At 36.2% G+C, this 24,814-nt stretch overlaps 2 protein-coding genes across 7 annotated transcripts; both read right to left on the reverse strand.

Annotated features, from left to right (window-relative positions):
* Positions 1-65: 65 nt before the first annotated feature.
* On the reverse strand, positions 66-15,392 carry LOC105053891 (aspartic proteinase 36). 4 transcript variants are annotated; one of them, XR_012135440.1, is made up of 13 exons: positions 14,996-15,386; positions 14,792-14,912; positions 12,441-12,868; positions 12,185-12,341; positions 8,944-9,023; positions 8,760-8,856; positions 8,534-8,606; positions 7,998-8,204; positions 2,177-2,301; positions 1,802-1,900; positions 1,604-1,701; positions 525-806; positions 231-368 (listed from the first exon to the last, which is right to left on the reverse strand). XR_012135440.1 is itself a non-coding variant. In XM_010935222.4 (12 exons), exons 1-12 carry the CDS (start codon positions 15,256-15,258, stop codon positions 197-199), a joined length of 1,920 nt encoding a protein of 639 aa, XP_010933524.1. In that variant the 5' UTR covers positions 15,259-15,392; the 3' UTR covers positions 66-196. The 4 variants fall into 4 exon arrangements, 3 of the variants coding, with proteins under 3 accessions (XP_010933524.1, XP_010933525.1, XP_073102029.1); XM_010935222.4 differs by lacking the exon at positions 525-806 and having other exon boundaries at positions 66-368; positions 14,996-15,392; XM_010935223.4 differs by lacking the exons at positions 525-806; positions 7,998-8,204 and having other exon boundaries at positions 66-368; positions 14,996-15,387.
* A 1,205-nt stretch (positions 15,393-16,597) lies between these two features.
* Positions 16,598-23,575, reverse strand: LOC105053890 (phosphatidylinositol N-acetylglucosaminyltransferase subunit P). Of its 3 annotated transcripts, none has more exons than XM_073245929.1 (4): positions 23,260-23,575; positions 23,075-23,147; positions 22,443-22,561; positions 16,598-17,225 (listed from the first exon to the last, which is right to left on the reverse strand). In XM_073245929.1, the coding sequence occupies exons 1-4, from the start codon at positions 23,474-23,476 to the stop codon at positions 17,215-17,217; spliced, it is 420 nt and encodes a 139-aa protein (XP_073102030.1). In that variant the 5' UTR covers positions 23,477-23,575; the 3' UTR covers positions 16,598-17,214. The 3 variants fall into 3 exon arrangements, with proteins under 3 accessions (XP_073102030.1, XP_010933523.1, XP_019709124.1); XM_010935221.4 differs by lacking the exon at positions 16,598-17,225 and adding an exon at positions 17,920-18,501; XM_019853565.3 differs by lacking the exon at positions 16,598-17,225 and adding an exon at positions 20,930-21,614.
* Positions 23,576-24,814: the final 1,239 nt, after the last annotated feature.

Below are 24,814 nucleotides of genomic sequence, written 5' to 3' on the forward strand. Positions count from 1 at the left end.
ATTTTTCCTTGCTAACAAGCTCTGTAAATTCTACTTTCTTGTTTAATAAAAGCTGGATGGCAGCATTGGTGAAAAAAGAACGGACTTTAATTATGAAAAACATGATTCACTGTGGTCATGCTAACTTTCTTCATGTTGCCAGTTACAGCTGAATATAATTTACATTGTACAATGATTTCAAACCAAAAGTTATACCCTAAAATGTCTGGAGCTCTTGTTCTGGAACAGCAGCATCCACCTGCCTGTACGTTCCCAGAGCTCCGGATCTGCTTCTCCGTGGGTACCATAACAGAAAACCTGAAATACTTACTATCACAGCAACAGAAATTCCCAAAATCAATCCCAGTAGATGTTGTAGCCACCACGCCCTGTACATGAAATGATGGCAGAAAGAAGAATAAAGAAACGGAAAGGCTTAAAGAAAGTTCTTTCATCACTCTTTTAGGTCAATCTCCCCTATAAATTAGAAATGAGTATTATCTTTTTAGTCAACCTAACTTTCATTGATGAGCTGATATGGTTACCTTACTATTCATGAAGATGGGCTTCTAATGCAAGGAGTTGGCACACGATGTACTTTGCACGCATCATCATGCACTGACACCTTTGGATATGCAACATTGTAAAAGATACACCTAAGGCACACCAAGGGAGTCTTGCAGAACTTCTCTCTTATTTTATGGTTCTTTTGTTAGCTTTCTAAAGCAGACGTGTATGGAGCAATCATCAAGGCAACAATGCCTTTGGACAAACTTGCCTTCTTGAAAGGCGGATTAGAGACATTAACCACTGCTGAGTAATAGAACCTAAACACATATTTTAAAATTAATGGCAAATCCTGACCTGAATAATAGTGCCAAACAAGCAAATACACAAACAAGGAGCTTAACATAGGGAGCCTTTGGATAGGAAAACAAATAGCTGAATCCAGCTAAATAACACAATCAACTTCAATATGTTCAACTGTATCTGCGTTTCTGAAATTCATCCACCTGTGTCAGCGTGTTTGCTAAAATAGGCTACAGAATAGGGCAAGTATGAGGCAACACATGGATGTGGACCTATGCCAGTACACGACCCTATATCATGCCAGTTTCTGTTCAACAAGATACAGGTCACTGGGCATGATAAGTTCAGATCTGTACTTGGAAACTGTGATAAGAAGGCAGAAATTCAGTATCTCTTTTTTATTTTTGTTTTTTTTATGCTAACAGAAGTGCTACAACTTATTACATGGTAATAACACAACCTATCTGAATGGACATGAATAAGTAAACATAATGATGAGTTTCTGCTATTACTTTTTGGCCAAAATCACATTGTAGGACATGCTACTGTTAAGCATCAAATCACATCCCATCTATTGGTTTCAGCTATAAGATTAAGGTATAATGGCTCGTAGTTTGACACATTTTACGACATCAACCTGTCTCTGCTCTCTGAATAGGTGTCAAATTCCTAGCAAAGACAACTTTGGACAAGGGATCTGCCTTGAAACTTAAAGGATAGATAGCAGATATGAATATTAATCTGTCATTCAATTATCCAAATAAGAAACAGTAAAGAACAAGTCCATATGGCTAAGTGGCTAGGAATCCAGTACCGTCTAGATGGAGGCTCAACATTCCATTCAATTAACTTGTAACTTCCAAAATTTTCAGGAAGGCGAACACGGTGTTCAATCAAGCGAGAAATTATGCTCTGCAGCAAAACAGAAGAGTGGAATTTACTATAACTTGCATCTAAGAAATACCAAGTTGTTTATCAAAATGCATCTAATGATGTCAAAAAGTGACATTACCATTGCTGTTCTATTAGAAATGGAATCAGATCCTAGTGGAAAGATGGCACATCTTACTAGGGTAGCATTTCCTCTACTTGTGAGATTCACCAAATGGACCTGTAAGCATTTAAGATTGCAAGTCAGTTAAAACTTTTTGGAAATTACTTTTATAACAGCATAGCAACCAGCAGGAACTATTGGTTACATATCACGGCATATCTGGATGTAGTGTCCTGGAATAAATGCCAGGATATGCTGATCTGGCATTGTTGACCTCAGTGGGTAGCACCTACTTATCAGGACACCACGACTATCATCACAGAAATGTAACAACAAGAAATCTAGAAAGAAGTTGTCTGTAGGTAGCAAGGACCAGAAAATAATACACCTCACCTGTTGCGCATCAACCTCCAACTCATGAGCAATCAGATCTGCTAGTTCCGTAATGTGAGGCACCAGGTCTGGATACTTCACACTCAACGATATATCAAAGTTTATAAGCCCAATTTGGAATTGACCTGAGAAGATCATTACAAAACTCAGAATTCAACATTTGCAATCTGACTTCCAATTCACAAACCAAAGCACTACAATGAAATGAAATAACAGTTCTTAGGAGGGTAGAAGACATTTCATAAAGCTAAAGCGACATATAACAAACCTAGAGCAGACAACAACATGTCGACACAGTTTTAATGGATATTCTCTTCATACACGCTACTTTAGAGACAGAAGTTAATGGAAGCTACAAGAAAGTAACTCGTTCCCAAATTCATATTTCAACTTCAAAGCAATGATTTTCAGGAAATAGAGAAGATGGAGAAATCAACATCTACCAAGTACAACATATAGTACATATGAGATAGAAATACAAGAATTTAGCTATAAATAAGGCATTCCTAGAGTTCAAATAGGGCTTAGAATTAAGTGAAATAGTTTAAATATTTTTCTGACCTTTCCAATTAAAGCTCACCTACAAAAATTTACCATCATCCAGGAAATCCAGCTTTCTAAGCCTACATTTGGGTCGTATTCATATTGTTCCCTAATGGACAAAGATAAGAGTACCGAAACCCCAGTGGCTGATTTTTGCAGATTCTCTAAATGATAGACAAATTGGACATATAACCAGACTTGACTCTCTCTCTCTCTCTCTCTCTCTCTCTCTCTCACGTTGTGAATGCTAACTGCTGTTATGTCCTCACATGTGCATATAACTAACTAATCACCCATACTAGTATAGATGCAGATTCAGAAACTATATTCAGCACAAGTTGGGATGCCTAATTCAGAGTTTTGCCACAATGAGAAATAGTCAAATGGATGTGACAAGCAACACATAAAATGCAAGATAAAAAATTGGTTGGGAAATATACTCAATGCATGTTAAAACTAGAACTATAACATGTGGAGAACTTATTACAAACAGATGAAGGCAGGAAGAAACCTTAGACACAGTTCCCTTGTTTCTTCATATATCACTTCATATTTTCCCATTATTCCATGCATTTCTATGATGCCTTTCCAGCACTACCCAGATTTTGGGTACCATTTTGCATATTTAGGGAATGCTTGACCCGAATGAAATGAGTTACTCAAAGAGTCAAAGTAGACTAATTCATCAAAAAAATAAAAAAGAAAAGATTAAAGAAATGGAGAAAGAAAATTAAAGTGTCAAATACTCTTTCTTGAAAAATTATAACATAATGAGTACTTTAGTTTAACCAAAACTGCTGCTTCTTTGGTTAGATCAGAGCATCTCATACCTCACATAATAACCACTATCATATACTGTAACTTATAAGCTGTATAAAATCATAAAGGCTACTAATTTTGTGGCGATGTATATGGGTGTGGTAAGGGGAGCAAGGCTAGGGCATGCGTCAATGCACATGTGCACATGCTCTTCCATGTAAGAGTGCATGCATGAAGGGATAAGGTACTAGTTTCTCCTGCTCTTAGAGGATGTCCTCAGCATCAAGGAACATGCACTAGGGTGTATGTGCAACTCATTCAAATCATGAGTTTGAACAAATGAGACAATTTTTCAGTATCAATGACCAGTACCAATGAATAGGATAGATAGAGAAGATCTATTATATACTTATATTGTGTTTGAAATTTATGGTTTACATTGGTGCAAATCCAATCACCTAGATTTGAGATGAAAAGCAATTCCCCAATGGAGGCAAATGGTTGTCCATTAAGCAGAGAAAATGGTATTATAAGAAGCAAAAAGATTATACTCCTATTCTTGAAAGAACGGACTAATAGGGTCAGCTACCTAACCAACTTACAGAATTAAATGCCGTCACTGTATGGATAACTCTTATTATGAAAAGAACTATTACTGTATAATTGATGGGTAGAGCCAAAGAGTGTGAATTATAAAAGTTTATAATAACATTTGATAAAATGAAAGAAGAGGCTCTAGTGTATAGAAAGGACCTCACCGTTTAAAAAAAAAACCATAGAAATGATGGAACCCACTATTTTTTTTAATTTGGTATCATTAGAATTTCTTATTTCCAGGTGAAATGCCTGGAAGCCGAAGGCTTGAAAAGGAAGGAAAAACAGGGAAGGTGTATGCAAGGTTTAAGTATTTGCCTTCCCCCATATCCATCACAGGAAGTGCCACTATGGTCATCTCACAACATGAACATTGACTTTTTCTTTTCATAGGCAAGTTGATTAAATTTTTTAATCTGTCAAGCTCCATTCTTTAACAGAAAGAGGAAATGAAGATCACAAAAAGCCACCTAGGCAGTATCACATGCCCACCTAGTCACCCAAACTGTCCATCATTACTTGAGTGCTCATCGACCATATGAGTTCCGGCCTTCCAGATTAGGCAGCTATTCAACATGTTATTGTTAAAAAGCTCTTTTGAACTTTAGGGAACTAGATCTGAACTTTTTAACAGGTTGGGCGCTTATCAACCATACGAGTTCCAGCCCACTCACATTGTAGTTAAAATCTTACAATTCCCAATCTAGATCTTACTATCAGGATCAAAATAGCACTACATAAATTGAATCTTATCTTTAGATCGGGACCAATTAGGAACATAGGATCTAGATCCGTATTATGAATTGTACAGTTCCTTGGATCATCAGAGCCAGCTCGATTTTGCTATTTAGTTATTAAATCATGTGGGAATCCATTTTCTCTATTTTATTTGACTATATGACTTTGACTAACTGTCACTTACAAATCTTTAGTAGGAAAATCAGTAAGCTTGTTACTGGACTTTATAAAGTAAAAAATAAGATGCAAAGTTTTACAACTCAACTGAACACAACTCAACCTTTCTTTTGAAATATTCTAACTAAAACGATAACCTAACTGACATGTAATATATTTTCGTCATCCAGTAGCTACAATAGTCCTTTTAATCAATACCATAGTAGCTATTTAGTTAGGTACTGGGCCAATACTGCCCATTGATGAATCCCTAACTTTTGGTCTTTTTCAAATAAATTCAACTGTTAAATGGAAAAGCTCACTTTGAAGTGACTATTCCCTAGATATATTAATTTAATTATGATCCATTCCACGAAAATATGGGTCATATCAAAACTTAAAAACTAATTCTATCCTTTTTTCTTCCTAGTTTTTCTTTCCACTAGAAAATGAAGATGAAATAATTACAATAGATTTAAAGCCAAGAGCCTGAGAAGCCCTCTTCAGTAAAGGAGAAAACTACCGAGGACACATGCATGTCCCTGTGATCTGAAAGTTTCTTCTCAAGCCACTGCCAACTGCTGAGGTTCGGTTCTTTCTTTGCTGATTGAATGGATCATTGCAAAAGTGTCTCATTGTGAAACCAATGATTGTCCTTCCTTGGACCACGGAAACTTTCATGATAGGAGGTAGAACAGCTCAATGGTTATTGTCAGTAAAGCGAAAAAAAAATGATAGTTTTCATCAAGGTAATTGGAACATAGGAGTACATTTTATCCTCGAACGAGGACCCTTTCTTTCAATTGAAAGGGCTCTTATGGATCTTGCATCCTATAGGTGTACTATGCTCTAGCATTGTAGGCATGCTTAGCCTTCTGAACATCACTAGCTTTATCAGTCTCAAGGAGATTTGGTCCTCTCCCTTCAGGGCATAGTGCTTCAAAATCTGCTCTATACCCTTAGATAATGCTGCCTCTGAGGCTAATGGGAGGGTTCTGTCTTCCTAATTTAGGTAGGCTCTTTCTTCATCTCTTTTCAGTCCGCGATGGAGTCCCTCTTTCCCACTAGGACTTCCATCTTCAGCCCTTCCTGCCTGTCCATTTTCTTTGCAGCTATAGAACCAGCTAGTTGAGAATCTACCCTGCCTGGTCAATATGGTGACTTGAGCTCTACCCTCAAACAGGAGTCTCTCTAGTCATAAAAGTCTGTCATTTTTATGACTCGATTGCTCTCACTGCTTTTCCTGCCATGAAGAAAACATTCTTTCAGCCGGTCCTGAAAAAGAAAAGGATGAACAAACAAACCCCCCATTCACATATAGAAGAACAGGAACTCCTATTCTGAAAGTGTACAATGATCACTAGTCTACTTTTGATCATCAACGAGTTTTGTCTAACACAAAGATGGCACTCTCAGTTCTCTCAGTTCTCCCAGTGTTAGATTCGCATCACATCAGAATCCATGGGCTGAGGTCTACTTCCCAGAGGGAAGAACCTATGCCAATCAGAAGACTAACTGATGCTGGGGATCTGAATAAGGAAAAAGGTGTCTGCCATCTTGGATAACCAAACACAATGTTTGCTTCATTAGGATGCTTTATATGACCTTATCTCGGTGGAAACTAGACTTCTTACATGTATGGCTCTTTATTCTCCATTATACTTTATATTTGACTCGTATTTCAAATTTAATATTTATTTTATATTTTAAAAATATTTGAAAGAAACCAGAAAAAAATTTCTGATCCATGACCAATCCAAGATCAAATCTGGTCCAGCTTACATAACTCAATCTCGATTGACCTGAATTTAGGAGTCCAAACGCACATACTTATGGGTCAGGTGTGGTCCAATGGTAGATCAACAAAACTTTTTTAATCTAGCTAGGGTTTAACAAAAGTTTCCACAACCTGGATCCAGATCCGAGCTAATAATATAATCCATATCACTATAGAATTGAATTTATGAACTCTAACCCACACTTATCCCTACTTGGATCTGATGGTTTACCTGGAATGTGGCATATGTTGTTATGCTCATCCTATGCATATCTTGTAGTTCTATTTATTATACTTTAAACCTGTGTCACCAGGGACTTCTTTTGAGGGAATGAAGGGAATCTTAGTTTCAGACTCAATCCAATCCTTAGACAGGTAATGTTTGGGGTCAAAAATTTAGACCTAACCTCCTACAGGTCTAAATCGGGATTTGGAGGTTTTTAGACCCATCTAACCGAACACCAATTTAGCAACTGTATCAATAACATAGAATATGCATGCACGCCTAAAAATACAGATATCAAGGGTTTAAAGTGGCACTAGTCAGCATACCGATCAATACCCTATGAACCGTAAACTGATTTTGCACATATTTGCATAGAAGAGATTGACTTAAAAATGGCCAAATTTAGAAATAATCAGTAAAATTAATCCTTCCATTCTTTCTTATTTTGGAGCTGGAATTAGAAGAGAAAACCACATCTTCCTCCTCAATATAATCTTAACATCCAAAATAAAATGCACTAGCACTCACAACCATTGTCAAAATGAGTCTTAAGGGCACTATAATGGTCCAAATTAGCCAGAACCAGTGCATCACCTTGTACTGGTCATGGTGGCTGGAACCGCTGGTACGTAGGAACGTTGGCTGGTATAGATTGGCTTTACCCATCTACTGGCCAAATTTTGGTCCAGCAGGAAATGATAGATGAGTAATGGAAACATAAACAAACTTGTTGTCATCAATAGTTTTTATACCATGACTTAAACTAAATGCACATAAATTGTAGTATTGATTCATCATCCAGTAAAAGGAATGAACTCAAAACCTTAATGTACCCCCCAACAAAACAAGACATTTTCAAAAATTAGTAGTTTAAACTGCAAGTTATTTGAAACATTCATAACCAAATTATATGCAATTGGCAAAACACCTTGCTTTCAATGCAGACAGAAAAGTTATTAATGTATCTAAAACATTCCAATAAGCACAACACACACAGAAAATGTTAGCTAGCATGCAGCAAACTAGACCTGGTGGTACATCATTTTGCATTCCACTAGGTGATAATGCTGGTGAGAGTTCAACAATTGGAGGTCCACTATAAGAAACTGAAGGCGCTGGCGAAGGGGCTCCCTGTATATCCAATTTCTCCCATAACTCAGAACAGTTAGTTTTCCAAAACCCAACTCTTTGGTTCTGACGATCATAAGTAACAAGAGTATTGCGAACAACAATTCCTGTTAGATGAGATATTAAGCTGATGAGTTGCAGAAATTTGGCACTAGAACATGAAAGAATAAAAGCGAATTAGATTTCACTTAAAAGAAATGAGTGACTTGCATTTGATAAGGAGCACAAATCATATCTGCAATGATAACTAGATTGTACACATGAAAGAATAAAAGCAAATTAGATTTCACTTAAAAGAAAAGGAATGACTTGCATTTGATAAGGAGTACAAATCATATATGCAATGGTGACAATATTGTAGAATTAACAAGATAGACAAGCAAGCAATATTACAGAAATACACAAATGAGTTCCACTAAAACCAAATATAGCATACCTCCCAAAAGTGTTGTTGCATCTTGTCCATTATGAAAGAATCCCAGGCAATAAGCACCTCGGACCTTTGAGTGCTTCATTGGCAATAAGAGGAAACAAAGAATTGATGGAGGTCAACTGGCGCATTAAATAAGCAAGAAACACCAAGAACAAAACTGGCAAACATATTGTCTTCTGTTGTTCACTAAGTACAGTCTCAGGCTCTCCGCCATAAAAGGTCATCTTACCCGGAACAAGTAATTTTCAGGAGAAAGAGACAGCTTTTGTCCATTGCCAAATATCATATCAACTTCTGGAAAGATCTTTGAGAGGTGGGAGGCATCACTTGGCACATTCCAAGCAGAAGTGTTATTTTTGTATGAAAAAAATTATTTGTCAAGAACTTATATCATTTAGTCATATGGAAATTACCTTCCAGCATCAGAAAAACAAATATCTTTGTACTTTGGATCCGGACCAGGGATTTGTTTGAGATGTACTTTGCTCATTATCTACATGACACCACCACAAAAAGAAAGCTAACTAATTCAATGTTGAAGAAGAAAAATATCATCAGCTACAATATTCAGTATTAGAAAGCTGACCAATCCAATTTCTGGAAACAATTATCAAGTCATATTTTCATATAGATAATATTGGAAGTATAGTGGTTGTCTTCTGCTCTTAACATGTGGCATAACCCAGTTAGAACTACCTAATGCGTTATTTTGTTAAACCAACAAGTCAATGGGTTCCCAATGGAACAGAAACAATACAACTATAAGATGAATGTGAACGACTACCTTGAACTGAAAATTAAGGGGCAAAGAGGTAAAGGATACTATCCAAATTCTACAGTAATAAAATGAGGATAATCAACCATTATAGACATACTGCTGCCAAAAAATAAACAATATCAAAGATTAAATATATAACAGAAAGGGAGCAAATATAGCCCTTAAGACAAAGCAATGGCTGTTATAAATCTAAATGTAACCTAAATGACATAGCAGAATTTGAAACTATAGTCATATCAAACACAAACAACAACAGAACAAGTACCAAGAGATGAATATGCCCATGATAGAGTTTGTAATGCATTTCATGCAATAAAGACAAAGTCAGGAAAACATAATACTATCATCCATCAAGAGCATGATATGTGTACTATGGTAAGATGGACTACTGTCAACTTCTCGCATAGATATCTCCATGCAGAAACAATAACTGAGAGAAGGATCAGGCAGTGATCTGAGAAAATCTAAGAAAACTAGAAAGGAGCAAATTTTGATATTTCAATTACATGTCTAAGTGAATTTTGCATAAAAAATAAACTCAGCCATTGATTTTGCAGAAAATGGTTTATTTTTTGCAAAATGATAAATATTTAGAGGTCCACAGATAATTTTGCCCTTGGATCAAGTATTACACACACAATAAACATTTATTGAATGCCTGATACATATTTACTGAACATCCAATACACATATTTTGAATGTCAGAAACACATTTGTCTAGACCAGACCACAGTATGTCTCATACCTAGACCCAGGGATCAAATTGCCAAAGGGCCCCTAAATGTATATCATCTTGCAAAAAAAGAGTAAACTAATCTTTTCTCATGAAATTGATAATTAAGTAGACTTTTATGAAAAATCTACAATGTCTAATTTACAAATACAGATAATAACTTTCCAAACAGTTTCACATGCACATATCACCTAAATCCTAAATTAAAACAACTTGGATGGAACATAAACTTAAACAGTGGCATATGAATTGATTCCTCTTTGGACAGTATGTTGCTTAGTATAATGTTTCAAAGAAGATCAAAGACACAGACCTCCAAAACTATATGTCATTTATAACAGAGTGATCCAAATAAGCCAGCCTAGAAACTAAATTTCTACCAGGATTCTACTGGAACAACAAGATCATAAAAATATGAATGGTTATAGTCCCAGTAATAGTTATCGAATCCTAGTGTAGACAACTTTATGTATTTACTGCAAAATAGTTACACAAGCTTTGATAAAGCCTCCCAATTAGCTAAAATCATGACTTATTTTTTGCCAGTGGAAAATAAATAAAAAAGCAAAGTTTTCTCATTAATATGCTTTGATAATGCTGCTCCATGACAAAAAGATGAACTTGCACGGTTGCATCTCCTAGAAGACCTAAAATTTTCATACATTGTATGGCTCATTTTAAATGTGAAGTCATACTACACAGGACAGCATGCATGTAAACTCTGGATGGATGACAGCAGTGCAGACCCATTCGCTGAATAAATGACCAAAGGATAACATTTGAGTACATCATATAGCCAGCATAATGTGCTATATCATGTGCACATAGTATGGCTTCTATACCTGCAATCTGTAACAAAGTAGCCACAAGTGCTAAAAAGTGAGGGCAGACTGTTATAGAACAACATCTCCAGACATAGAATGATAAATAGAAGAATTGTGCATGTTTGCACATGTACACCTGTAAAACATCATGCAGGAACCCCTAGTTCTGTAAACTTGTGACAAATTATAGACCAAAAGTTTAATAAAAAAGAAATGAAACAATCATAAGGTATACATATTCATGAAGAAGTGAGAGTTGAAACCAAGTAAGTGGAACTGCTTAGTAAATGATAGCTGGAAAAGGAAAAGATAAATAATAAGATAGATATGGTTAGTGAAGTGATAATCCATCTTCAATTGTATCATAACATGATAGAAAGAGAAGGAAAATATAAACAATAAGATAGATATAGTTACTGAAGTGACAATCAATCTCCAGTTGTACCATCACATGATTACAAAGTCTTGCTATGCTACGTAAAAATCAGGATAACAAGCATAGACCATCCATAATGGGTTGGGCAGGATACAGATCAGGTCGGACCTATGTTGGGCCAAAAATCTGTCAACCCAAACCCAATCCATTAATCAGAAGGGTCAAAAATCAAAACCTAAACCTAACCTTTTGATCAAGCAAGTTGCCCAACCCATTAAAAATCCAGACTTCAACTTGACCCTTTTATTAAAGAGGTAGCCCAACCCGACTCGCGTCACCAATTTGATAAATGGGTCAAATCAAGTTAAAACAAGTTAAGCACGTCTTAAATAGGTCAATTGGATATAAAACTGGTTAAGTGGGTCTTAAACAGATGAAGCAAGTTAAATAGGTTAAGTAGGTCTTAAAGGAGTTAAGCATGTTTTAAACAGGTTGGATCATGATCTGACCCAACACAGCTGAACAGGTTAGACATCTAAAGTTGAACCTAACTTGTTTAATAAACGGGTCCAAGCAAGTGGACCCGTTTATGACCTGACCCATTTATTCTAAACCGAAACCTACTTAAAGCATGTTGGGTTGGCAGGTTGGGTCATAAATTGCCATCCTTATACGCATGCACAGATATCACTAAAGCACATAAATGAATAGTTATGAGTTCCTTTTTTGTAAAAAGTTTTCATAGTAGATCTAGTATTCAATATGATGCCAGTTTAAACAGGCAAATTAAAACCTATAGGGCTTATCAGATGGAGTAAAAATGAAATCTTGATGGTTATGATATTAACAGAAAGCACTAAGACATAAAGGCAGCTTTAAATGAATCAATCTAGGCAAAGTTAATAAACAATTACTGATAAATAATCTAAAGAATAAATCTTACAGCATCTTTAAATGCTTTAAAAGCATCTTCTGGTAGGTAAGCATAAGTAGTACCACTGTCCAGAATGGTTCCATGCTTTCTGTCAAAGATCCTTGAGTTCAGGTGCAATGGCTTTCCAGACACATGTAGTTCCTTCAGCTCAATATTGTAATATGGGCTGTTGCCAATCCACAACTATGAATGTGTGAGATGTATCAAATGTATTCGACAAGAAAATCTTGCATTTGCTTACATATAAAGTGGTAATCAATAGTACCTGCGGTCAGGGTCTGAATGTGAAAACACCATTTCAGGAGGGGGAGATATTCCACCAAGAACCATTGCACCCCCTCCAATATCCATACCACCATAACATAATGAAAATGAATCATTTATCACACCCTTTTTGACAAGTTGATCCACTATACTGAGCTGTCCATGGCCCAGTCCCATTATACCATCAGCATGTTGACTGAAAATATCACCAGTTTCAGAATTTTCACAACCAAAAATAGCATGCTGGGGCAGAAGTGCGCTTTCTGCACCAAATGATACAATGTCCTCACCAAGCACCCCACTACTAGAGCTCATTTCAGCATACTGCCTTTCATAAGTACACTGCAACATCTCTTCATCACAAGTGCAATCAGCATTGCATTTCACTGGTTGGTAGGTGCTTGACAAATCTGGTTGAAATCTTGGGTCCTAGACATCAAACAAAATTTATGTCAAACTGAACAGTAGATACAAACTTGTCTGCAAAAAAACAGACAACTTCAAAATTAGGTATGAAAAATACAAGTTTGAAGTATATAACAGGATAACCATGTAACAGATATCAGAAGCAGCAGAATTACAATGTCTAGTTAACATCACAAAAAAAAGATAGAAAGTGCAATAAGATGATGTTATCTCATGTGCATGCTTACATTGACAAAGAGGCATGTATCTAAGGAAATGAAAGACTTGACTAGGTACAAAGTACAAACTATATTCAAGAGGCCTTGATCACCTCAGAATCCAAACATAGAGTCTAACATCAGACCAACTGTGACACCTTGTACATTTCTAAATTTAATATTATATTTTATTTATTTCATTGTATTTATATGAATTTTATGTGAATGTATTTAATTTTGTGTTAGTTGAGGTTACTAAGATCTAGTTGCATTAGACTAGAACTTAAGATTTAGCAGGACAGGCTGACGATTCGACTCAGCAAGATAGATTGACCATAACTTGAAATTTGTGTAGAATTTTTGAGCGAAACCAATTGTATATAAAAGTAGACTTCAAGAACTTTGAGATGGTACTAATTTTGGCATGTTTGGACCTAAAATGAACAAGTTATGAGTTTTTGAATTTGGGCTTGTTGTGCAGACCCATTATAGAAGGTTATAATGGGTTGATGGGTTGTCTTTGAACCATACCAGAATTTTTTAATATTCTACACGAATTTTAGTCTTAGAGAAACCATAGGAAAACCTATTTTCTTTGTGTTGCATAAGAAAAGAAAAAGGGAAGGAACATTTGGCCATTGAGAGAAAAAGAAGAAGAAGAAGAAGAAACTAGGGTTGGAAAGCATTCAAAGGAAAGGACAAGATGTTGATCTTTGGGAGAAGATCTTGTAGAGGACTTTGCTGATCAAGGTACGCAACTTTGAAAATATTTTCAAATGTTACTTTACTGCTTAAACAAATTAGGGAATATTAAAGCTTGTGGATTATGATTTTATTATGAATTAATTATAGGTCGCACTGAGGACCATTAAGTTATTTTTTGGTTTTGGGCCATGACACCAATTCCTTCAAAATCAATAAAACCATCCACCACAATAAAATAGCCCAGAATTTGTTCTTGAAATAAAGTATAGCCCATCAAATCCAATACATAGTAATGAGCCTAAAACTTATGCAATACTCAGCAGAATAAATGCGGTAGATGGCTCTAGTGACTGCGTAAGATCTGCATCAAATCATAGTGCAAATAATTGAAATTAGAAGTAGTGAGAGTCCTTGTCATGGCTATCATGGCTCACCGCCTAGCCATGTTGCCTCCTGCAGGCTTTTTAAGAAAGTAATTTGCTTCAGCTGCACCCACCTACGTTTATGTATTTTCAAACAGCTGCTTAAAGATCCAAGTGACCACTTGACCACCCCATTCTCCATGAAACCAATTCTATTTACTGTAAAACTATTTATCATAATATTGCAGGTATATATTATAAATTAGATGAACAACTAAAGAACAAATATCTAAATCAGTTATATTTTATAGAGTAATGCAGCAAAAATGTAAATCTGTTAAAAAGAATTCGGTAATGTTCATTACAAGCAAGCAAGGTGATTGGAGTTTTCCCTTAGAACTTACAAACTATTGCTGAAGATGATAATGTCAATAATCTATACATGGCAAATATTTGGTACTCAAATCCTTTTCATAACGCGACAAAAGTCACAAAATATAATGAATATATATCAAGAATAATCTTGGGTCAAGAACTCATAGAATAGACAATCTCAGAGCAAAATCCTATAGATGCTGCAAACCACCAAGTTAGCATTTGCTTTCTTGAAAGTTCTATAACCAAAGAGCGCCCAAAAAGAAATAATTTGGTCACAGGCTCGCCTGATGATCGCCGCACTGGTCGCAGTTGGAGCACGGGACGTACGTGACGCTGCTCCCGGTATCCACGATCAAGGCGAACTCCTGGGGGGGCGTCCCGATCCAGAGCCGGGTCGTGTAGTACCTGCTCGAATCCAGTAAAGATCCATCCAGTCGAACTGGAGAACAAGAAGCCGATCGAAAGAAAGGGGTCGGGGGATGGGTTACCCGTTGCTGAGGAGACCATCGTAGAGGCCCATGCGAGCGCTAGCGGCCGGAGACTGCAGATGCCGGCGGCGGAGGCGATCGGGCCCGGCGGAGGAGTTGACGGAGGAGAGGAGGAGCGGCAGCACGATCGGATTCGGAGGGGTGCCCCGTGCGAGGATGGAGGAGGATTCGAGTTCGGCGGCCTCATCGGCGGCGAGAAGAAGAGGAAGAAGGACGAGGAGGAGGGAGGAGGCGGGGGTGACGCGATCCCACGCGCGGGCCATCGTTATTGCCCGGCAAGCTCGTGACTTCTCGTTCTTTTCTTCGAACGGAAAACGGAGGAACCTTTTTTCCGTACAGAACGCGAACGCTTTTGGTGTCCGGTTCAACCGGCTTCAGTCTCCAATTAACTTTGAACACTATAATTGTAAATTAGACATATCCCGAATGAATGGTTAGCTGCTTTCCAACCTCCTAATAATTACAGATTTTCGTAGGATAGAGTAGTTTATTCTAGAATAAATAAAAAATACTTTATTTATTTTTAAAATATCCTTCTTGACTATCTTCCAAAATATTTAGTACGTTAAAGTGAGATATTAATAAAATAAAAAATTTTGTCTTTTGCTTAGGTCTCTTTTAACATATAATCAACGTGATTGGACATATCTTCCAAACTGTTTGTCAAAATGATTTAGACTTGCCAAATCTAAGATAGGGCTATATCAAACATAGCCTGGACCCTACCATATCCAATTTGTATTCATTTTTTCTCAACAAATATGAAAATAAATATAAATATTAAATAGGTATCAAAATTTAAATGTATATTTATTTCAAATAAATATGATTTCTAGTTAGATATTAAATAAATATAAAAACAAGGCAGATACTATTTTTATCCAGATATTAAATAGATATTATTTCTATGGGAATTTTCTATATGTATATATACCAAATATTATTTAGTTATAAATTAGATTGTGAGTAAAATACAATAACGAAAACTAGCATAAGTGGTATAATCATGAAAATAAGAAATGGAATCCTCTATCTGGGTTGCACATAATGTTGCATGAGTAACCAGAAAAATGAATAAGGGATAGTAATTAAACAAATACAAGAGTTAACTTAGCCAAAAAAAAAGGAAATTGTTTAAAATAAAATATATAATGCAAAAATATAAATAAAATTTCTATATCTATACCATCATTATTCTTTAATTATGGCATAAATGAAAAGCAATCATAAATAATCTATATTTAGTCCTTGTGAGAAAATTTATATATAAATATAGGAATTTATAGATTTTATTGATTTTCTTAAATACTTCACATAACAATATTTTAAAAACATCATAAAAAATAAAAGAAAATTTATTTATTTATTATTTATTATAAAAATATAATACTTATTTATAAAAAATACTAAAAGAATATTGCTAAATACTTTAATAATGTGAATATGTTTTACAATCATCGTGGAGGTCTACTTAGTGATTGGGTGATCCTCATCAAAATTGTAAGCGACAAGTTGAATTCTAGATTTAACTGCTATTTTTTTGCCCGAATCAACAAGTCAAAAAAAAAAAAAAAAAAAAAAAAAAAGCCTATTTTCAACCCTAGCCTAGACATACCCAGACAAAGGAGACACCATTCTTACAAATAAGTACAATGTTTAAACTTAACAATCCAACTAACAACCAACTAGAGAATCACCTGATTCGTTACAAACACTACTGATTTTCCCAATAACGCACTGTTAATTTTTGCTTCAGACCAAGCTCAAGACGAGACTTGATGATCTAGCGCATGATCTTGACTACATCTGACTGGATCCGTTCATCCAACTCAGTTTCTTTGTGCATCCACTTGTCTCTGCTTTTGTCCGTGATATAATAATTTAATTTATAAATTTTTGAATTGCTTGAATGAGCTTGATTGGTTATTTAATTATTTTTACATTAAGTTGCAAGTTTCTCTGAATCACGAATGCACTGAAATAATTGGGGATACTGTTCTTTTAAGAAAAAAGTTGAAGGAGATTCAAGTGGGTCGAGGTTTTGAGACGGTACCTCAGGCACGGCGTGTAAGCACACTAGCACAGATGGTCGCCCTTTGGAGTGTGTTTCGCTTTGTACAGAACGAACGGACTCGGGAAAGTAGCTTAGCCAATGTATACACTTCCCTTTTAGCTTCCTCTTCATGCATCTCTCTTCTTTCCCCATTTTCATGTTTCTTTTATTTTGCTCCTGTACATTCTTTTATCGTTAATAAATTTCTCTGGTACACTCTCCTCCATATTCTCACAAAAAGAAGAAGAAAGAGAAGGTAAGCACAGAGGTTGGTTACCATCATCAGACAATGAGCATACAGACGGTAAAGTTATTAAGCAGTTATACAAATTGGATTTACTATGCTAGCTAAAATAATTTTCATTTCAGGTACCCACAGCAATTTAGCAAGGTTAAGTATAATAATTCATCAACTGAATTTAGAAAGAAAAATGTCAGTCGTTGACAAAAGCTGAATTAGAAGGCTGGAATTGAACGTGGATCCAGAAAGCTCCAACTATTAATTCATGATGCAATTAATATAATTATTTAGAACTCCCAAGAAAGTGATAATAGGTCGCATTAAGTTAGGGTCGAATCTGTGGGAAACAACTTTTGCCCAAATATTTTTAAGATACGTTGCAAAATACAAAATGTCTAAGATAACCAACACTAGTTCAAAGATCCCCAAAGTATTTCAATCAAAGAATAATAAGCCTCTGAAAAAACTTATAGCCCACTTTCAGCCTCTTAAAGTTGAGATTCTATCTGCAGACAAGATAACCATGCAGGAAGAATTTCAAATTTTCAATGAACAAACAAATATGTAATCAAGTACAGAGCTCCCTGGAGGTGGGAAAAAACAAAGAAAAGGAAGTTGCAACCCAGTCGCTCAGTTGAAGATTTGCCTACCTATGGTGGCCATGATTTAATAAAATCAAAAGCAAAACAACCTATACAAGATAATTAATTGTAGCTAGTATTGATGTTGTTGATTGAGACAAATTACTATAGAATGAGCATCTGGTGCTGTGACATTTCCTAAGATGATCATCTGTAAATAAAATCAAAAGAAAAACAGTTGAAGCCAGACAATAAGTTGCAGTTAGCATCTGAACTTTGATGTAGACAGGTCTATTGAAGACTTCAAGGCAGACGATGTTCTCAGATTGGCACCTTCATGTAAAAATCCCCCACAAGAAAGCAAGAACTGTAGCCCAGGATAGCTAGATCTAAATCACAGCTCTATATCTTTCAATGCATGTGGCGCTGGCCCCACCTCTCTTTCATTTGAGTGGCGCTTCACAGTTTAAATTTTCTAGCAATTTCCTTCCCTTGTAGCAAATAATAAAGCAAGGTTTAATTTACTGAAACATGAGATCATTTATTTGATTGATGCCAATGTCAGAAATGGGCTCAATTGGCTGTTCTGCTTTTGAAACCATGCATGTTGAGGGCTCTCTACTACATTCATCTGGGATTAAAAAGAAAGGGTTAAGGATGATAAGGAACCATACATTTAATCCTCATACATAGCCAAATCAGAAATAAGAACTAGTTATCAGAAGTTATTTATCTCATATACCACTTTACTAGAACATGCAAGTCAGTAATCTACCATGGCTGATGTTCTAATGTTCACACACACATAATTTTTCAAAGATGGCACATATGCATATATATACATATATTGTAGAACAAGTAAGAGACCTTCAAGACACATGTATTTTGTCTTTTAGGCAATATAGATATTGTAGATCATGATCAATAATGTGGATTTTTTCCATTTTGAAAGGGTGATGTCAGCTTCCTTTTTCCTCCCTTTGACAGGATAGGACAAAAGAAGGATAGCCGGGCGAGTGATTGCACGAGCATGACACCATTGTTTGAACTGGAAAGAGGTACAGGTAATAATGGATCCTACCACCTTGAGCTTCAAGGACTTTTACTACTAAGGCACCACTTTCTCGGAGATGGAGTAACCGGGGCTATGAAACTATGCTACGACTAAGGATAAACTAAACCAATTGAAAGATAAAGATACGGACTAAGGATAAACTAAACCAATTGAAAGATGAAGATAAAATAGATAAACTGATAAGTATCTGATCAGCAAAGGGTCATGTCATAGAGTAACATTGTAATATTTACACAACTCCGCTGTAATTACTAAGCAGTTGTTTTCTTCCAATGCAGACATCTATCCCCCTAGACTTAGAATTGCTCCCTCGTCCTCGTTCTTCTGACAGTTACCACAGTAGGCTTCATTTATTCATCCCACTTCCACTATCAGTCATGTCAGTAACTGTTCCATGTTTTGCCTGCATGTCTTTGCCCTTATGCTTGGTTTGTGCTCTACGGTTGTCAGACTAGATCAGCCTGGATAGATCATTTTCACACTCGGTCTGTACATGGAACCTCTTGCTCAGCCTTAGATAGCCACTCAATCAGATTTATTTTACTATCCCTCGGACAGGCCTTCATGGCACCCATTTCTAATTTGATTGGCCTACTTCCGACCATTTGTCATCATATTAGCCCATCATCAGTCCCTACTAGGTCCCATGACCACTCCATGATTGGCCTCCATGTCTATTCTTTATTATCGAGAATTCTCATCATTTTCCAACTTTTGTCCTCGCCACATGGCCATTATTTAATTGTTATCTGGACTTCTACCACCAGATCAGATGGGGTGTGAACAAACATCATGTGTCATTCATATTGCATCAAAGTAACAGAGGGTATTTAGAATGTCATTATAATCAAAGCAAAGCAACTAATTAAATCTATCTAGGTCTCAAGTGGGAAAAGGATAAAGTCAATAGTTCTATCACTACATTCAGTTGTTATATTTGTACAAGGCATTTCAAAATTCAATTGTACAAAGAAAATACAGAATTTAGCTTTACTAAGCTTATAGTTTCGTAACAAATTAATATAAATTACATATATAATATGTTTTTTTTTCTACAATGATGTGTAATGGGTTTATGAATGCCTCAAACCACAATCCTCATCCCTCTATATTGATCTGACGAAAATATGATGAAACAAAATTTCAGAAATGAAAGTATTCCTCCACTTGCTCTTCAACTGAGTTTCAACATCATCTATATGGTTTCCTACTCCACTACAGAAGCCCCTGATGCAACAAGGACAAATTCAAAAAAGCACGACCAAGCTCATAACTACAACTGAAAAATCTTTCTTATCACAACTACTTAATATTGGCTTTCTGCATTTTTTTTGTCTATTGGTTCTTATTAGGGCTGCCTCCCCTGTCCAGATAGCTGCAGTCAACTACATTATATCAATTGATTGAATATTTACCAAATCTTTCTTGATTATCTGATCATACAATAATATGAGACACCTTAAAATACCATGTGAAACCATTGATGCTATAAAGGGTTAAAGGTGCATGCAGCACCCTAGGTAGCAGAGCAATCCAACTGCTTAGCTCACAACACTCAGGAAACCCTGTACAGAAATCTCTGTCCCAGCACATCATTCTGGTTCATCTGGTCCCACCCTTATGGTTTGCCCACACCACCACCGAAAAGGCAAATCCCATGCTGCCCAATTTCCATAGGCAACTCCCCCCAAATGAGGTACATGTCACTAAGACGCATCAACCAAGAGAAGCTTTTCCAGGTCTTCACCACAAGAGGGTAGAACCTTGTCTGTGACCTTTATCCTCTTAGAAACATATTAGGTATTAGGTCTTCTCTAGTCTATTTGTCAGATCTCTAAGATTTTAGACATAAAACAGGAGGAAGATGGAGTGAATAGGATATACATAACCATATTCCCCAATCGCAAGAGAATTTCCATCATCCCAAAAGCTTCATAACAAGAACACCCACACCCCCCCCCCCCAAAAACAAAGAAGAAGAAGAAAAGAGTATGGATCCTACTTATTAGAGAAGATAGGCGAACACCTAACGGAAAACCTATCACCTCAAAAACCAAGTATTCAGCAACCAGTTCAAGGGCAAACACCAAATAATTAGGTCCAAAGAGGTCATTTTTCACCAAGTCCACCTAAGAGAAAGTGATCCACTATAAGAACAATAGTAGATATGACTTTTCATACCTAACCTAAATCAGCTGCACCGAAAATATTTATCATAAAAGCACCAGAAGAACTGCAGCATCTAAAATAAGATAAACTCGACCCTCAATACTGCCAACCCAATTTTTTAATTATAAAGAAAGCCTTAGATACATCTTCTTCCTACTGGAATGCTCTTCCTCCCATGCCAAAATTATTGAAATATTACAAGATCCAATTTCCACATCATAACTTTTGTTAATAATTGCTTAGAATACCTTGTCCTTCTACATGGATAACATCTTTTTGTAAAACCAAACTTCTAGAGGATCAAAATGAATTATTTTCCTTCATCCTCGGGGAGACCAACATCCTCGATCAACCTAACTTCTATAAAAACCTCTTTTCCACTGAAAAAACATCAGAACCATTCCTCCTTCATATGAAGCTCACAAGTTTGGAATAACATGCCAGTTTCCTTTATTAGCAGTAATTTTGACACCAAGTGGAATCATAAGTTATTATAAACCCTGCATTCATAGTAATAGTTTTTAGAATAAAACAAAAGAGTATGCTGAAATTTGCTATGCACTTCTTTGTAATAAAAGCATTCTAGATATTTATAACATTATTCATCTAGAAAGTCATAACCATGGGCAGCATGTTAGCCACTACAATCAGTGTATCGTATGTCTCTATTTATAAAAGTCTAATCCCATGCAGTAGCTATAGCACTACAATATAATATGGCGGCATATTCAAATTGTTGTATTCCATAAGCAGATCTTTAGTGAAGCAGAAGATAGCATGCAAAAAGGAAGTGTGTAAAGGATGGAAAATTTTCAACTAGTCACAATGGAGCATTCTTGAACTGGTACAATATAAACAATCTGATGGGTGCACCATTAGCAAGTAACATTTTGGTATACCTGCATCTACAACTGCAGATAGTATGATTTAGTGGTCCCACCTAAGTGCACCTAAATTTTATACTCAATAATGGGCTCAGAAGTAATGCTTCAAGGTTATACCACGGAACATGACATGCTCGAGCCAGATGCCTGACAACATTTTCTCATAGATCAAGTACATAGGCATTTTACAATGAGAGTAATAGACATATTTTTGCATCTGGAATGACAAGGATTTTGTACTTTTCATATCTGACCCTGCTAGTATTATAAATTAACATAATATTTTCACATTATAATTAAGACATTTCTAAAGTCCGATTAATAAAACAATTAATTAGGTTATATTGGATTGCTCTTGAAGTGCTTTCTTATAGTTTTCCATTCATGTGTTCCTTTCAACAAATGATCTAAGACTTCACCATTACAATGTATTACAGAGCTTACCAAACATTGTGTTCAAGGAAGTTGGAGGTGGAGTCACCATAAAGTTTAAACCCAGGTAAAAAGCCATCATTAAAACCACCGTTACCATACAAAAAGTTGGAACTGCCAGTGCCCAATACCTGACAATAAAACCAGTAATCAGATAGTTTAACCAACTTCCATTAATTCAAACGACACATAACAAAGATGATGATTTCAAGTGAATTATGAAAAGTTACATTCACCAAGAGAAACAAGAACACGATGTCCTTTGTATGAATATATAAACTAAAAGGCTGCCCATTTAGTGAATTTAGGCAAGAGATCTTAGATCTTCCATAACATGGAAGCATGTACATTAGCAAAAAATAAAAGATAGTTTTTTCTTGATAAGCAAAAACTATTAACAATCTAGACAACTTTGACCTCTCAAGATTGTGATTCATGAAGACAAGATCACATGGGCTAAGAATAGTAGCGGATGCTGGCATATTAGTGATCCAATCATACGAAAAACCTAACAACGAAGTTGTTGCAATGAAATTGCCCGTCACCAGTTTTACGCGATGCCAAGCAACACATCGATATAAAAATGGCAATCAAGAACCCACAAAATTATAAGAAGAAGATCCATTGAGAGCAAATTTACTGACTTGCTGGGATAATAGGTGATCCCCAAATAATGCAACCAGGGTTCAGGGGTATACGCCCACACCAAAAAGATAACTGCATCAAAGAAAGAAAGAAGGATCCAAAGAAGTTCTATGATCAACTCGAAAGGGAAAATGATATGAATCAGCGTAAGACAGGAGGAATAGGAGGAGGAGGAGGAGGGTACCGGTGGCGATAACGGTGGTGATGGAACCGACGAAGCCGTACACCTCGGAGGGCTTGGGGCCATGCTCCTCGGCGAAGCCCGGGCCCTTCTCTATGGAATCGAAGATGGACACCGCCGCCCGCCGCTCCCTCAGCAGGCTCAGCGTCCTCCTCGGGCTGCTCACCACCAGCCACGACGGCGACGACGGCACCTCCTCCGTCGCTGGCCCTCGCTCCATCTTTTTCCCTTTGTCGTGGTAAATTGGCCGCGTCCGGTTGTGCTCTGACGAAAGGTGTACGACCGAGAGGCGCACGGCAAACGCAGGGTGGGCTCACCAACCACTAACTTTGTAGGCCTTTCCTTGTTAATACTTAATATTAATTTATAAAATTTACATAAAAGAAAATAAAGAGTAATTTTATTACACATACTGCGAGCGGTTTGGATGATGCAGTCATAAACCATCATCATCCATCAAATACTCCTAACCAGCATTCAATGTTTCACAAACGTATGTGACAATCGTGGCTGTCTTGATAAAGTTGCGGAAAATTGGTACCAATGATCTGGATTCAAGTTTTATCTATATTATTTTAAAATTTATTATCTATGGGATCAAAAAACCTCTCCTGCTGTAGAAATCTCATCCCGGCTTCTTTCAAGACATTTCCACAGCCGGCATTTCAATTTAGTATCTTTCTGCCGACATCTATATAGTGATTTTCCTCGTTATTTGATATTGAAATTTGTCGGATCCCATAACAACCATTAAAATAAATTATGTATCTTTCTGCCTCCAAAGAAGCGAAAAGATAAAAAAAGAAAAATATTACAAACCTACGTGGGAAAAATGTCTTACTTTCTTTTTTTTTTTTTTTTGTTGATTTTTTTATATTTTTTATGATTTTTTTTATTTTTTTCATTCCCAGGAGTATCAATTAGATGAGAGGCTTGGAGTTTTCCGATCAAAAATCTCTCAAATTACACTAAATATCATGCTTCTACCAAGGTTAAGCTCTCAAAACCTAAAGGAGCTAACTCACACCACCACAACTCTGGCAAAAATCTACTAGAGAAAAAAATCTCAACAAAAATCTAAAAAATCCTTCTAATCTTTCTCAAGTGCTCTTTTTTTTCATGGATCTCCGAAGAAAGAGAATGAAATGAAAAAAAATAAAAAGAGAAGAAAAAAATTGGCCAATCCATGTGGGAAAAGGTCTTAATTTTTTTTGCTTTTTCTTTCTTTGTCTTGATATTTTTTTTATTTTCTCTTAATTTTCTCTCTTTTTTCTCCATAATCATGGGTCTCAATTAGATGGGATGCTTGGAGCGACTGATAGAGTAGTTTAGACGTTGGCTAAGACTCCATATTGGTGTTTATATATACACAAATTCGGATGGTAGGAGGGATAAATCTCAAATCTGTTATAAATTCTGATGGATTTTAGTTTTAAATCTTAAATCAGTCCCAAATCCTCTTGGGATATACGAAATGAAACTTATTAAGGTTGGGACAGATCAGGTATCCGAAAATATCCATTTGACTACCGTCCGAGATGGTGATTTTTGCCAAAGA

Source organism: Elaeis guineensis, chromosome 11 (assembly GCF_000442705.2).
Source record: "Elaeis guineensis isolate ETL-2024a chromosome 11, EG11, whole genome shotgun sequence".
In the NCBI taxonomy this organism is placed as follows: Eukaryota; Viridiplantae; Streptophyta; class Magnoliopsida; order Arecales; family Arecaceae; genus Elaeis; species Elaeis guineensis.

Bases quoted from the DNA above. Each gene is read 5' to 3' on its own strand.
- LOC105053891 (XM_010935222.4), bottom strand. From the start codon at position 15,258: ATGGCCCGCGCGTGGGATCGCGTCACCCCCGCCTCCTCCCTCCTCCTC. The intron at 9,024-12,184 runs GTAAGATTTATT...GGTGTCATGTAG, and splicing joins TTAAAGCATTTAAAGATGCT to ATAATGAGCAAAGTACATCT. The intron at 369-1,603 runs GTACTGGATTCC...TTTCATGTACAG, and splicing joins GTTGAGCCTCCATCTAGACG to GGCGTGGTGGCTACAACATC.
- LOC105053890 (XM_010935221.4), bottom strand. From the start codon at position 23,476: ATGGAGCGAGGGCCAGCGACGGAGGAGGTGCCGTCGTCGCCGTCGTGG. The intron at 23,148-23,259 runs GTACCCTCCTCC...TCTTTGATGCAG, and splicing joins CACCACCGTTATCGCCACCG to TTATCTTTTTGGTGTGGGCG. The intron at 18,502-22,442 runs GTAAGCTCTGTA...TTTTAATCCCAG, and splicing joins TTCCTTGAACACAATGTTTG to ATGAATGTAGTAGAGAGCCC.